At 39.2% G+C, this 12,894-nt stretch overlaps 1 protein-coding gene across 3 annotated transcripts in view; it reads left to right on the forward strand.

Annotated features, from left to right (window-relative positions):
* pcsk5b (proprotein convertase subtilisin/kexin type 5b) overlaps positions 1-12,894 on the forward strand; it is a 63,577-nt gene that overhangs the window by 31,411 nt on the left and 19,272 nt on the right. For all 3 annotated transcript variants that reach the window (XM_026320799.2, XM_026320802.1, XM_026320801.2), the window contains exons 12-20: positions 877-1,065; positions 1,679-1,815; positions 2,396-2,527; positions 2,678-2,780; positions 5,198-5,391; positions 7,570-7,654; positions 9,950-10,053; positions 10,234-10,372; positions 11,444-11,559. In XM_026320799.2, coding sequence (XP_026176584.1) covers positions 877-1,065; positions 1,679-1,815; positions 2,396-2,527; positions 2,678-2,780; positions 5,198-5,391; positions 7,570-7,654; positions 9,950-10,053; positions 10,234-10,372; positions 11,444-11,559 — 1,199 coding nt within the window. The remainder of the gene's footprint in view (positions 1-876; positions 1,066-1,678; positions 1,816-2,395; positions 2,528-2,677; positions 2,781-5,197; positions 5,392-7,569; positions 7,655-9,949; positions 10,054-10,233; positions 10,373-11,443; positions 11,560-12,894) is intronic.

The following is a 12,894-nucleotide window of genomic DNA, read 5'->3' on the forward strand; positions in this document are numbered from 1 at the left end:
AAGCCTTTCTATGGCAAGATGGCACCCTGTTCAGGTTCTGTCCATGTTTGCACTGTTTTGTATCACTATTATATTGGATCATGATGTAATTTAAGGGCTCATCAGGTAATTGCACAGGCTGTTGGGCAACCTTTCTGGTGCTGAGCTGTGCACAACAGACAGAATAAATAATGTTTGTGGTCTTTCTTATCATGCTCTGGCTTCTTGGTTTCTTTGACTGGTTGAGGTTTAAGAAATGCAAAACCTTAATATAGACTTTTGTGTACACACTTTGGATTTTGGAATAAATCAAAAAAGGTTCGTGTGATTGCTTTCTTTGGTGCTTTGGTGTATTGAAACTTGATATTGAGTGTTATGTCAGTCACTAACAGCATTTTTGGCAAGAGCTGACAGGGCAGAATGTGAGAGAGCCACAGTCTCAAACAGACCACAGGTACAGACCACATTATGACTGAGAGCCATAATCCGTCCAGCACAACCAGCAATTTAATGGGCAATTTAATTTAATGAAGGCACTGGCAAGTCTTACTTTACTTTTCAGTTTAACTCTACTTTAATCAGCTATTTGGTTCCAATCTGTAACTAAAACCTTGAAAGGAGGGTTACTTGGAAATTTATCTGCAAACTTTGCAAAGAAAGATATCTGCAGATAATGATGAGCCACTTTATTAGCAATTTAAGAAAGGAAAGAAAACCTTGGGCAGCTGTTGCAAATTGTGCATTGCACTGACTGTTAGAAATAATTGTAAATACATTATCTTTAATTGATGTGTCAAGTTACCAGTGCACCCCTAAATACTGTGGTTTAAGTCTATTTCATGTGTGTATTTTCTCCTGATGTTTATCCTTACAATTGTTCCCACCCCTGTCCTCTAGAACCATCCGTCCGGAGCATGTGGTTCGGTCGGTGTACAAGGCTACAGGATGCACTGACAACCCCAACCACCATGTGATCTACCTTGAACACGTTGTTGTACGTATCACAATCACACACCCTCGTCGTGGGGACCTGTCAATCAACCTGACATCACCCTCAGGGACTAAGTCTCAGCTGCTTGCCAACAGGTAAAGAACGTAAAGGAGTTATGAGCGTACAACATAAACAGAACATAGAATTTGACATGTTTGATCAGGTTTGGTGTTCATATATTATAATTCGTCCCCGTGACCCTGAGCCAGGAAAAGCGGGTATAGAAGATGGATGGATGGATGGATATTATAATTCGTGGAAAGGTATTCCTACACAATAGCTGAAAAAATGTTAGAATAACTATAAAACCAGCTCCTTTGCAATGACATCTAAAGGTTCGGTACCTGGGGTTAAATAAATGAGAAATTTGCATTATTCTTTAAAAAAAAAAAAAAAAAGTAGATTCCCTCATCTGTTTTTGCTTTAACAACAAAACGTTCTAAGTTATAACCCTCAAAATCCAAGGTCCTAGGGGATTGTATAATGATTGTAGTGTAAGTGCTGTATGTGCCTTGGCTACCTTCACCTCAAGTAAACCACAGGCCACTACAGTGTTTGTCCACAGTTCATTAGAGGTTGTGATTATGCCACCTTGAATGGATGTGATTGTTTGTTCTGGTATTTGCTAGACTCAAGTTTTTTCCTCATCTGATATCATTGTGCGGTTTTTATTTTTTTGGCATGTGTGTGTGTATTCTTGATGTGCAGGTTGTTTGATCATTCCACGGAGGGTTTTAAGAACTGGGAGTTTATGACCACCCACTGCTGGGGAGAGAAGGCAGCAGGCGACTGGGTCCTAGAGATCTATGACTCACCTTCTCAACTCCGCAACCAGAAAATGCCTGGTGTGACAAATTTCTTTCATTAACAAAAAAAATAAAAAATAAAAAAAAATCGTCGAGTTATTTATTAGTCAACAAGTTTACGTCCAAATCTGTATTCTTAAATTGAATCTCATTTACAGAGAAAGTGGAATAGACAGAAGTTTTGGGTTGAGTTCAGGACCAGCAGGGGTGTACGTGTTGCTCTGGAGTCTTAGCTGCTGCAATGACCCACTAATTTAACAACATAATGAAGTCTCAAATGGAGAGTAGCAGTTGCTTTTACGTCAGTTATGAGAATCCGTGGCTGGTGCCAATTAGTGCCCATGTCTAATGGATGTTATTATAAGTTTTAACATAAAACATGTTAAAATAACATGAAATTATCTGTATAGCCCAGAAACATCTAGACTGTTCCTCCTCTCACTGCCGCTGTTGAACAAAAACTAAAACCTGCCCTGCTGCCTGATGTTACTCATAATGATGTAGCTCATTATATCCAATATGCACATTATATAAATATCAAATCATGCACACCTACTCATCAGGACAGTCAAAAATGTCTGCGTGTGTAAGTTGACTTTCATAGTCCTTGTTTCTTCAGGGAAGCTGAAGGAGTGGTCGCTGGTGCTGTATGGCACCTCTGTGCACCCGTACTCATCTCTGCGCAGCGATAAGCCTCGCTCCACAGACACGCTGACACCCACCGACGAGGAGTTCACAGAGGAGTACAATGGTAAGAGAGCTGCATATGGAGAATAGTAAATTCCTTTTTTTGGCTCCCCTGTAACACGGCAAATAGGAGTATTATAAATAAATAAAAATGATCATTTCCACTGAGTTAAGTTCATTTTTGTGAAGTGTTTAATTCTGTGTGCGTCTCCAGGCCCCTGTGACTCTGAATGCAATGAAAATGGCTGTGAGGGTCCTGGACCACATCATTGCATTAACTGTCTCCACTATTTCCTCAAGTTCAAGAACAACACCAGGTCAGACGGCTTTACAACATCGATATTAACATAGCTCTTGAATTGTTTACTTTGTTTGATTAAAAAATAGTGTTTAAATGACAGATCAGATGCAGATTTAAATGTTACAGATCAAAAGATACGTAAATAATAAACAGGAGGTGAAATGAGAAATTAAAGTATGATACATTTTCAATGAGTAAGTTAGCAAATTACTAAACTTTTTATTTAACCATTTAAGCATATGGATAACAGAATTTTATAGGGTATGAATAAAGTGGCTGAAACTAAACTGACCTTAAGGAGGTGGTTTATAGATACTCAAAGTATAATCGAAGGTGTAGAACTAATCTTGTTCTGTGGACTCACAGTTTAATTGAAAAAAAATGTATTCGAGTTAGAAAGCTATAAATACAAGTATGTCTGGCTTGGGTTTTGCATCAGCGTCTGATTGTTTTAAAGTGTATTTTAGTGAGATTGTTTTTGTGTAAGTGTGATGTCCTCTGAGGGTCCAGTCATCAATACTGGCTGAGGGAGGGGGATCTCAATCAGAAAGCTTTACAAAGCTGGAGTGAATGCTAGTGCATACCAATCTACTGATAACGGGATTCATCAGCTCAAGGCATCATTTCTGTTTTTGTTCACACGCTTCAAAGAGACATTTGTGCAACCACCCAGTTTGCATAAATGAACTGAACAATCAGCAGAAATTTACCTTCCATGTTTTTTGAATTTAACCAAGGAGTCTGTGTGTGTGTCTAATAATATTTTGACCAGTGAAACTTAAAAATAAGGAGGATGAAATCTGACTGCTGAATCAGTGCCTGCTTCGGTTGGTGTTATACACTTTTCTGTTTTTCCATTATGTAAGGTCACAGGCCACTGCTTATCTCTGTTATTTGAAGAGCTTCTAATGTGAATAGAATTAAGAAACAGTGCAAATGGTCATCCGATTAATTTCTCGTCACAGAAACACTGTTCCCCGTCAGTCATTATTTTCAGTCTGTGCCTTCCTTGTTAATTGTGTGTATAAATCTTTGTGTGTGTGTGTGTGTGTGTGTGTGTGAGAACTTGTCCACGTGTGCACATTTGTGTGCACCTTTAGGATACCATTAGGATCAAAGCCTGTTGTAATTGCCTTTGTGTCGGCGGGTCTCTGCACTAATAAAAGATAAACCAATGCAGGTGCATGAGAATGTGCAAGCTTAAGTTCTGCCTTATCATTAGACCACTTCAGAGGTGTGCTGCCCTTTTCTGCGACCACAGGGAGCAATTGATGAATGAAGCTTTGGGGGCGTGGTGGGAGGAAGGAGGAGGGCTGGTGGTGGTGGCGTTTAATGTTCAGATAATTACATCCCTCCATATGTGTTTGATGGTCTAGAATTACCAAAACATGAGTGGGTCTTTAAGTGGTGAGTGGGAACTTCATAGGCTGTTTTACACATGTGCATTGTATGAAAGTCTATGGATGATACACATCGATAAGTTCAAAGGGGCCCCAGATAAATGTTTGAAGAAACTAGAAATATGTTTGCATTTTTTTGTAATCATTTATTTTAAAGTTACATGGCCATTTTAAAGTGGCTAAATAGGAATTATATTTATTTCTCAAATACTAAATTCTGCAGGGTAGATTTTTTTTGTTTGTTTAATTGTGTATATTTAAATTTTTACTTAAATAAGAGTAGTCCAATTTGATTCCACTGAAAGGTTAGATTTCTTAAAAGCACACTAATTGTGGAATTGTGTTTTTATCATTTTTATTGGTTAAACAATCATTTCAGCTTAGCAGAGAAACGGTATTGAAGTTGGCGGGCGAACGCATAGCGATGAATAGGTGCACACGTGTGTTATGTGCTTCACACATGACATATGTGTTACTTGGCAGAAAAATAGTGTGTGAATAAGCCTTAGAGAGCTTTTAGAGGTGTGTGTGTGTATGTGTGTGTATTTTGTGCTCCTGTAGATTTTGGAGATCTTTTTCGCCATAAGAAGGGAGCCTCAGGATGAAATGAGGCCTGCGAAGTTATCCAACAGATGTTACACCTGTTTACCATATAGCACCCACATACACCCTGTGCTCCTATATAGATTTCCAATTCATTATATTCTATTGATATGTGAAATATGATCTTACCTTCATTATGGATAATGTAAAACTATATTTTACTTTAGCTTATATAACACAATGTATTATGTGGTTAATGCTCCTACAGAAGGGGCACATGTTTTTCATTTGAGCCTGTCAACATTATACTAAGCTCCTTGTTGGAGGTGGTTAATCATGGAACAATGAGGTTGATTGGGTCTTTATTTTTATGTTCTTCACACAGGCTGCAGTAATAGGTACAAATTGGTCCTTCTTTGACTCCCTCTTTTGCCTTTTGTGACTTTCACTTTCACTTTGTATCCCTTCTCTCCTTCAATCACCTCTGCAGGATGTGTGTGTCTGAGTGCCCCAGTGGTTTTTTCCGTGACGATAGAAAGCGTTGCAAAAAGTGCTCCTCTTTGTGTGAGACCTGTGTCGGTAGTCGCAGCGACCAGTGCACCACATGCAGGACTGGTTTCCACCTCAATGAGGGCTCCAACACATGTGTCGCCAACTGTGCTGATGGTTTCTACCTCGACCATGGTATGTTTCACTGCTAGCCGCACAAGCACATAAATACTCATACACACATAAAAGCACATCATGCAGTCCATAATGTGTTTCCAAATTCTTGGTTTCCTTTCATTGTTTTTTTATAACCCCAGCTTGGGTTCTTATAAGCTTTTTCTTTCATCTTGTTTTCTCCTATGCATGTTTTTTTTTTTTTGTCATTTAACAAACTGCAAACTTAACCAAACCTAAAAGTTCTTGGAAAGCTGCAGCAAAATGTCTCCATCAACAAATCGTCAGTAGCTCAGCCATGATTGCACACTGTGCTCAGCCAAGGTCACTGATTTGTCCTGGCAAGTCCATTGTTGCTTTGTATTTTTGTGACTGGGGAGGGTGATGCATTCACAGACCAATGCTGGAAACAAACTGGAGAAATCCCTGTCACTCGCATCACAAAGGATGGACAAAACAATCAACAACATTGCTTTAGGTGATCACCCCAGTGTGACACCATTGTGTCCATAATGTAATCGCTAGCTGCTTGTTTATTTTAATGCACTTGCTGATCTAAACAGGATGGAAAAGTCTGTTTTAGTAAGCAGTTTTTCATTAGATTAAAGTGGAATAAAATATGAAATAAGACTAATCTTTAGAAGGATTGTCTGTGCTTGATATTTACAAGAAGCCGTCTTGTTTTTTCTGTGTTGATCGGTTTTCTGTGTTGATCAGTTAATGCAGTGGCATTAATGTACAGCATGTATACTAAAGGTCTGTATTCACTCTTATGTTCAAGACGTAAAGCAGGAATGAGAGACTGAAACTATGTATATCTTATAATTATGTCTATATATACTGGTTTGCAGCCAAGGCAGTGTAAGTCCTGGCAGCTCTGAGAGTCTCTGGCAGCAGATCTGATATAATCTGATCCAAGTTCAATCATAACATTTCAACAGGCCAAGATGTAGTGGATACTTTTTTCCTTTGAAATGTTGGCACTGCTGAGTAGTGTGTTGTGTTAAATGAGCTATCTAGAGTCTATTTTCTCTCTGTCAGTCTGACAGCAGGCTGAGGTGAATTCCTGCCATTGTCAACATGTGGACACATTCATGAAATGATTTCATTACTGGTCAAAGACAACTTTTTTTTTTTTTTGTCTAAAAGGGATGCTAACCTAATTATGGCCAAAATATTGTAAGCTATGCAAAGTATGCATGTCAACTAAATTGTTATATTTGACTTGTCCAGAAAAAATGTTAGCATTTTCTGACATTCTCATAGACCCATATAAGACATTATGACCAGGATTCCATTTAAGTCGTTATCAATTCATCTCTTATTTTGTGAATAACTACTGCAGCAGTTACTATAGTGTAGAAAATGCCAGAAAATGGTAAAAAGTCCAATCAGTTTCCCATAAGCAAGGGTGGGATGTTAACCATTCATTCAATTTACCCTTTATTTCCAAACTAAAAGAGGAAAGTAAAGCAGCGGAGGTGAAAGTAAAAGCATTTGTTCTCTATGGAAATGTGCCTGTGATCTGTCCATACACTGCATCCACCTTTTAATGATTTTCAGATTCCTCCAAGTCTAACCAGGAACCCTCACTTAGTCTGTCTGCTCCTCTTAGCTCTTACTATATGACTTCCCTCAAAAACATAAGTTGTATAATACATGGATGACATTTTTTGGAAATGCAGCAATAACAGTTTGATTAATAATGTGCTCTTGCAGTCTATTAATTTCCAAGGAACAATAAAACATATTGTTCACGTATCTTTTTGGCAATCTTCGTTTCTGCTGAGAGCAGATGTGTCCATGTGCATTGTGTCACAGCGTGTCATTGCTTTTAGTCTGCCTTTTGAAATATTCATCTACATTCCTATCTTCCCTCACCAACACTACAATCTTCTTTTTCATTCCTGCAGCTTTAGCCTTTTGACATTTCTATTCATCCCCCTCCTCTTTGTTGCCATCTCTTCCCCCTGCCTTTTGTTGTCGTGTTTTGTTCATCTGCCCCTAGGTCTACCGTCTTTCCGTCCCTCTCCTTTCTTCCTTCACTTTTCCCCACTCGTCTTTTTTGCTCATTTTATCACTTCTCCTCCTTTTTTGTTATTGTCCTTCTCCTCTGCTCTCTGTCTTCATTTCATATGCAACCAGACTTCTGGTTCTTATTATCCTCTCTGTATGACTGAGTCACCCTGTGTCTTCCAGATTCCAACATTTGCAGGAGATGTCCAGAGAACTGTAAGAAGTGCACCACCTCCAATATCTGCACAGAATGTAAACCTGGGATGAGGTAAGATGAGAGCTACGCTGAGCAATGCCTAAACAGAAACTGCTTCCAGTCTCGCTCTGTCTTTTGCTACATAACTTGATTAAAAACTTAATAACTCGCAGCGTGTTTTTTACCATAGTAACGCTACACATAGTTACTGCACAATGCGCCTCAACGTTATTTTGCATCAAAGATGTATGGCATCCTCATTTCAACTGCTTAACCATATGAACTCAAGATGCGTCAGTGTGCTTCAAGGGAAGTGTTGTTGGATGGTTGGACACTGTCTTTTCCCTACACCTAGTTGACCTTAGAAACGGAGGATGCTGCAATTGGCAGGTTTTGTAACATCATGAATCCGACTGTGGATTTGGGAGGGTGTTTAATACAGCAAATCAGGCAGGTGCAGCAAGCTCACCAACCTGTCCTCAAACCTCTGTTAAATGTGACACTTCCAAAATCACTATATATATATATATTTGTTAAAACAAAAACTAGAAGGTGAGGAGTTACAGTGTCTGCGTTTGAATACCTTCATGGAAAGATCATCAGAAAGTATCACCACTCACCACTCCTAATAGGATGGACATTAGTTTTTTTTTTTTTGTTTTTTTTTTTATGCATGTAGACTCATATCAACTGGAATTTTTGAGCTGTGAACACAGTTACAAATGTGATTAATTGTAAAAAATTTTACTCTGGAGGACTTGATTAAAATTTGGACTATACAAAGCTAAGTGGATTAGCATCATCTGCACTATATGGGTTTGTCTTGTCTTTGACAAGATTAACATTTGGCTTCATATAACATAGAACTCCCCGAAAGTTAATACGTAAATAGCAGAGGCAAATTGGTTTTTATTTTTTTTCCATTTTAAAATTTGGAAGTCCATCTGACTCTGTGGCTTCTGTGTTCAGAAAAGCTTTTTAACATTTAATATACTCCTGAGCCTGTTGCTACTTCAGAATGTGGAGCTGCCATGACATCCAGCCCTCTGTCATACTAGTAGAAATAGCACAAATTTTTTCATTTTGCGTCAGTTTGGCTTGAATGTCAGCGTTGTGGTTTGAGGATAAAACCCTTTTTGTTTTCACCAACTTTAATGCTGCAGCAATACAGTGCTGCTAATTTAAGTCAGCACATTATGTTACACTGTGGTTTGGGTTTGCAGCATGAACCAGTGAAACCAGGACTTCCCAACCATTTTCCACTTGGGACCCAAATTGAGTAAACTGAGTTTCACCCTGTGACCCAGGCTTATTAAAGCCCACATATACTTGTGTCATGTGGGGACCCACAAGAAATGGAGCTGTTGCTCATTTTGGGTAGTGATCCTTACTTTGAAGGACCCTCTGATCTAAACCATTCATGCAGACATGTTCCAGGTCATTTTCTGGCCACTTCCACAACAGCAGCCTCATCTAACTGCCCCAACTACACTTGACCCGACACGGGATGGGGCATTTCAAAACGCTGGAATTCCTGATCATGAAGGAGACACTTGTGAAGCATATGAAGCATATTGTGTTCTCAAACCTACTTTTAAGTGTTCAGTGTAGCCAGAGGTGGAGGTGGGGACACTTGTAAGCCATAATTTCCTCTGAATGCCAGCGAGACCACAGTAAGACACATGCCCACACGTGTATACACATGCACACGTACACACACACTTACATACACACAGTCTCCCCTCTCCCATTCAGTTCACCATTCATGGTCGGTTAGGACCCGAGGAGAAAGCGAGGACCAGACCAGATTGTTTCTGGGAAACGTTGGCTAACGCTGGCCAGCTGTTTTTCAGCTCAGCACAGCAAGCTCTCTAACCTGTCCTCACTGTGACTTCACAGAACCAGCTCTACAACATCCAAACTGCTTAACTGACCTCTAGCCCTACATCTGGCACTTCCAAAATCACTTGTGTATATTGGTCAAAAAAACAAATTCCATTTGACTTCCCTGGAAGCTGGAAGATGTAACATTCCTGTATATTAGGCAGAAAGTGAACTAAAGGCCAGCTGCTGGTGTGCACACCCACACTGTGTCACTGGTGCTGCAGTTTTTTATTTTCATTCTTCCTAAATATTTGCCCAAACCTCGTAAAAAAAAATCTGCTAGTAACTCCTTAAGTCTTAATTGGTTTGCAGAAAACAGATTAGAAACAAGAGTGTTTGTTTCTGTTTTTTCTTTACTTTAAACTCGCCTGTTCTGAGGTGGGTTTTTAGTTGCTGATTGAAAGACATTATTTACAATAATATTTTCCATGTTAACTACTACAAAGTCTTGAAAATGTATGATCTTTATCTTTCTCCTCCTAGTCTTCAAGGAAACAAGTGTCAGATGACCTGTGATGTGGGGACGTACTACAACGGCCACAGAAGGACTTGTGAGCCATGTCACAGGGCCTGTGCCACCTGTGCAGGTAGAAAGCCGTAAACCTTAATGAACTAGCAAGTACCTCTGTTAGAATTAAATTATGTATTATAATTATGATTATGTTGGTCTGTTTAGTTTTATTTTGCAGATGTGATTTATTTTATTTTGTTTTTGCTTTTAGTGTTTGAAATGCCCCCTAAAATATAAGTTAATTTTTTGTTTCCAGGCATAGGAATAGAGGCATGCACTAGGTGTGCAGACGGTTACATGCTTGAGGACTGGCGGTGTGTGTCAACTTGCAGCACTGGCTACTACCTGTCAGAGCAGATCTTAGACAACGGGCAGGTGCAGAGGTGCTGTAAGAGGTGAGTCATCACCGCTCCACCACAGTAAAAACCTTTCAGAGCTCCAGTCTGCAGAGATAAATAAGGAAATCTAGAGATTTAGCTGTTTTTCCTCTCACTTTAGCCCCAGTTTAGACTTTCCTACCACTACCTGTTCTCTCTGCTGTGGATAATCTTTGCTGCATATCTCAGTTGTCCGGTTTCTCATTTAACACTCTGAGAAAGTAGCCGGCAGATGATTCACAGACACCGACACCTATGAAGTAAAAAAAAAAAAAAAAAATGGGTACCTGTATTTAAAACTGGGACTCTGGAGAAAACTTAAAATAGGAAACTTATCTTAGTTGTAGGTTTACAATAAAAGCATGAAACTGTTGCTTCTCGTATCAACAAACGTTTAATACATTATCATTTCACTGACTAAGCCTTTCAGAGCTTTGTTGTAGTCATTGTTTCTATCATGAGGCTGTGTACAGTTTTCCCACAAAGAATTTTTAACCAACATTACTAAGGATGGGACAGGAAAAACATCTAAATATACTCTCAGTCCTATTATGTTCTGCTATCATCCCTGCAGTCAAACTCGTCCGCAGAGTCAGACATCTTGTCTGCTTTTCTCATCGTTCCTCATGGTGGACTTGCCTCCCTTCTATTTTTTTCCTCTCCCACCTTGAATTATTTATTGTTCACTTGACCCTTTACTTTACCTGATTCCTTCGTTCCCAGACACCCCCCACTCTTAGAAACGGATATCAGATCATCCATTGAATCATTTGCCCCATTTTCACATAAGAGTCATGGTAAATGTGAAAAGTGCTTTTTTTTTTTTTCTTTGGCTTTGTTCCTTCTAAAACATTTAGATATTTTCTTATTGAGTTTTTGTTGTGATAATAACTATTCAAAATGTACTCTTAGTTTGCTGTAAAATTTCCAATTGCAGCTGGGTTGCATGGAATTTCCAATGCAATCATTATCAAGGCAAAAACACGAGAAATGAAGCCCAGTCAGTGAAAGTGTTATCCTAAAAGGGCAGGTAGGCACAGTTTAGTGCTGCCTAGACCAGTATATAATTCTTCAGTTGATCATCGACAGGTGTGACCAGAGCTGCTACGAGTGCTTGGGGCCCGGTGAAAGAAACTGCAGCAGCTGTGTCAGTGGTTACAATCTGGAAGCAGGAGCCTGCATGGTCAGCACCATCTGCAAAGATGGTGAGTTGTCAGCTCTTATCTGCAATATGCTCTGTGTGTGTTTATTTTGTAGTCACTGCAACAATACTGCAACATGTTGTCATAATGCATACTAGTATCGCTCAAAGTGAAATTTCTCAGACTAACTAGAGCACTGGAGTTACAATAGGAAAAACATGCCTTGTAATTTATTTGATTTGATTTTTTTTTCCCAATAATGTTAAAGGCAGAAATTACAAATTGTGGTCTAAACAATCTCAGCTAATCAAAGCACCAGAAGCCTGAGAGGTGGAGATTTAAATGTCAGCTCTCTCTGAGACTGTTTTGCACATTAGCTTGATTTAAATTGTGTTATATGCCACAGGCTATAAAAGTGGATGAAAAAAGTAGCTTTACTAAGAAAAGGATTCACCTGTGGCCTTGCCTTTTTATATTTGGAGCTTTGTACTAACGTCTTGAATCAAAATGCTCTCTGCTGTAGTTTTAAAGCAGCCTGCCCTCGCTTTTTATTTTTGTGTTGCTTAGCTAAAGGTCTTGCTCGTGTTCCACATATTACTAATATAAAGTCTCTCTAGGATTACACTGTCATTTTGTTTTAACAAACTAATTCTCTTCCTGGTTGTAAGCTACACTGCAAACACTGAGAAGACTTCTTGAAGCAACTACTTACTTTTTATGCCTTTTCTCAGTTTTCAACCGTTCCTTATAATCTGCTCCTCAACAATAAGTTTCTTGTGTCTTTACCTGCGCTCTCTGTCTGTTTGCCACGCTTGAGTCTCTTCTGATTAGTATACGTCGGGCTCAAAGATCTTCTAATATAAATATTTCTATTTCTCATTAACAAGCTGAGGTGATGGTCTGATTATGACGCTTTGACTGCAGCCTGTGATTTGCCCCTGACCTTCTAGTTAAAATGAAGCCGTGGCTGATAGGCCTCCCAGCTGTGAGGAGCCTCAGCTCTGGGGATTGATAAATACTTTGCTTAAAGTGTACACCCAGTCTATTTCCAACCATCTTAATTAGTTTCACATTGGCCAAACTTTGGTAGCTCAAAAGTGACAACTTCATTTAATTGCTGCTGATAAATGAAAGAATTGGCTTAGTGGTTTTTAACAGACTGGTGGTCCACTTTAAATTTTCTGTGATGCTAAATAACTCTCAAGTTGTGAATTACAAAAATCTTCAATTTGCTAATTGTGTGATATTTGTTTTCTCTCTCTCTCTCTCTATCTCTCTCTCTCTCTCTTTTCCCCCCCGAATCTGTTTCCTTCTCTCCTGACACGGACTGGACTACAATCATTTTCCACCTCGATGAACATCACCTGTGATTGGATCAAAAAAACCTCTTCCTGTCAC

The sequence above is a fragment of the Mastacembelus armatus genome, chromosome 9, assembly GCF_900324485.2.
Source record: "Mastacembelus armatus chromosome 9, fMasArm1.2, whole genome shotgun sequence".
NCBI lineage: Eukaryota > Metazoa > Chordata > Actinopteri > Synbranchiformes > Mastacembelidae > Mastacembelus > Mastacembelus armatus.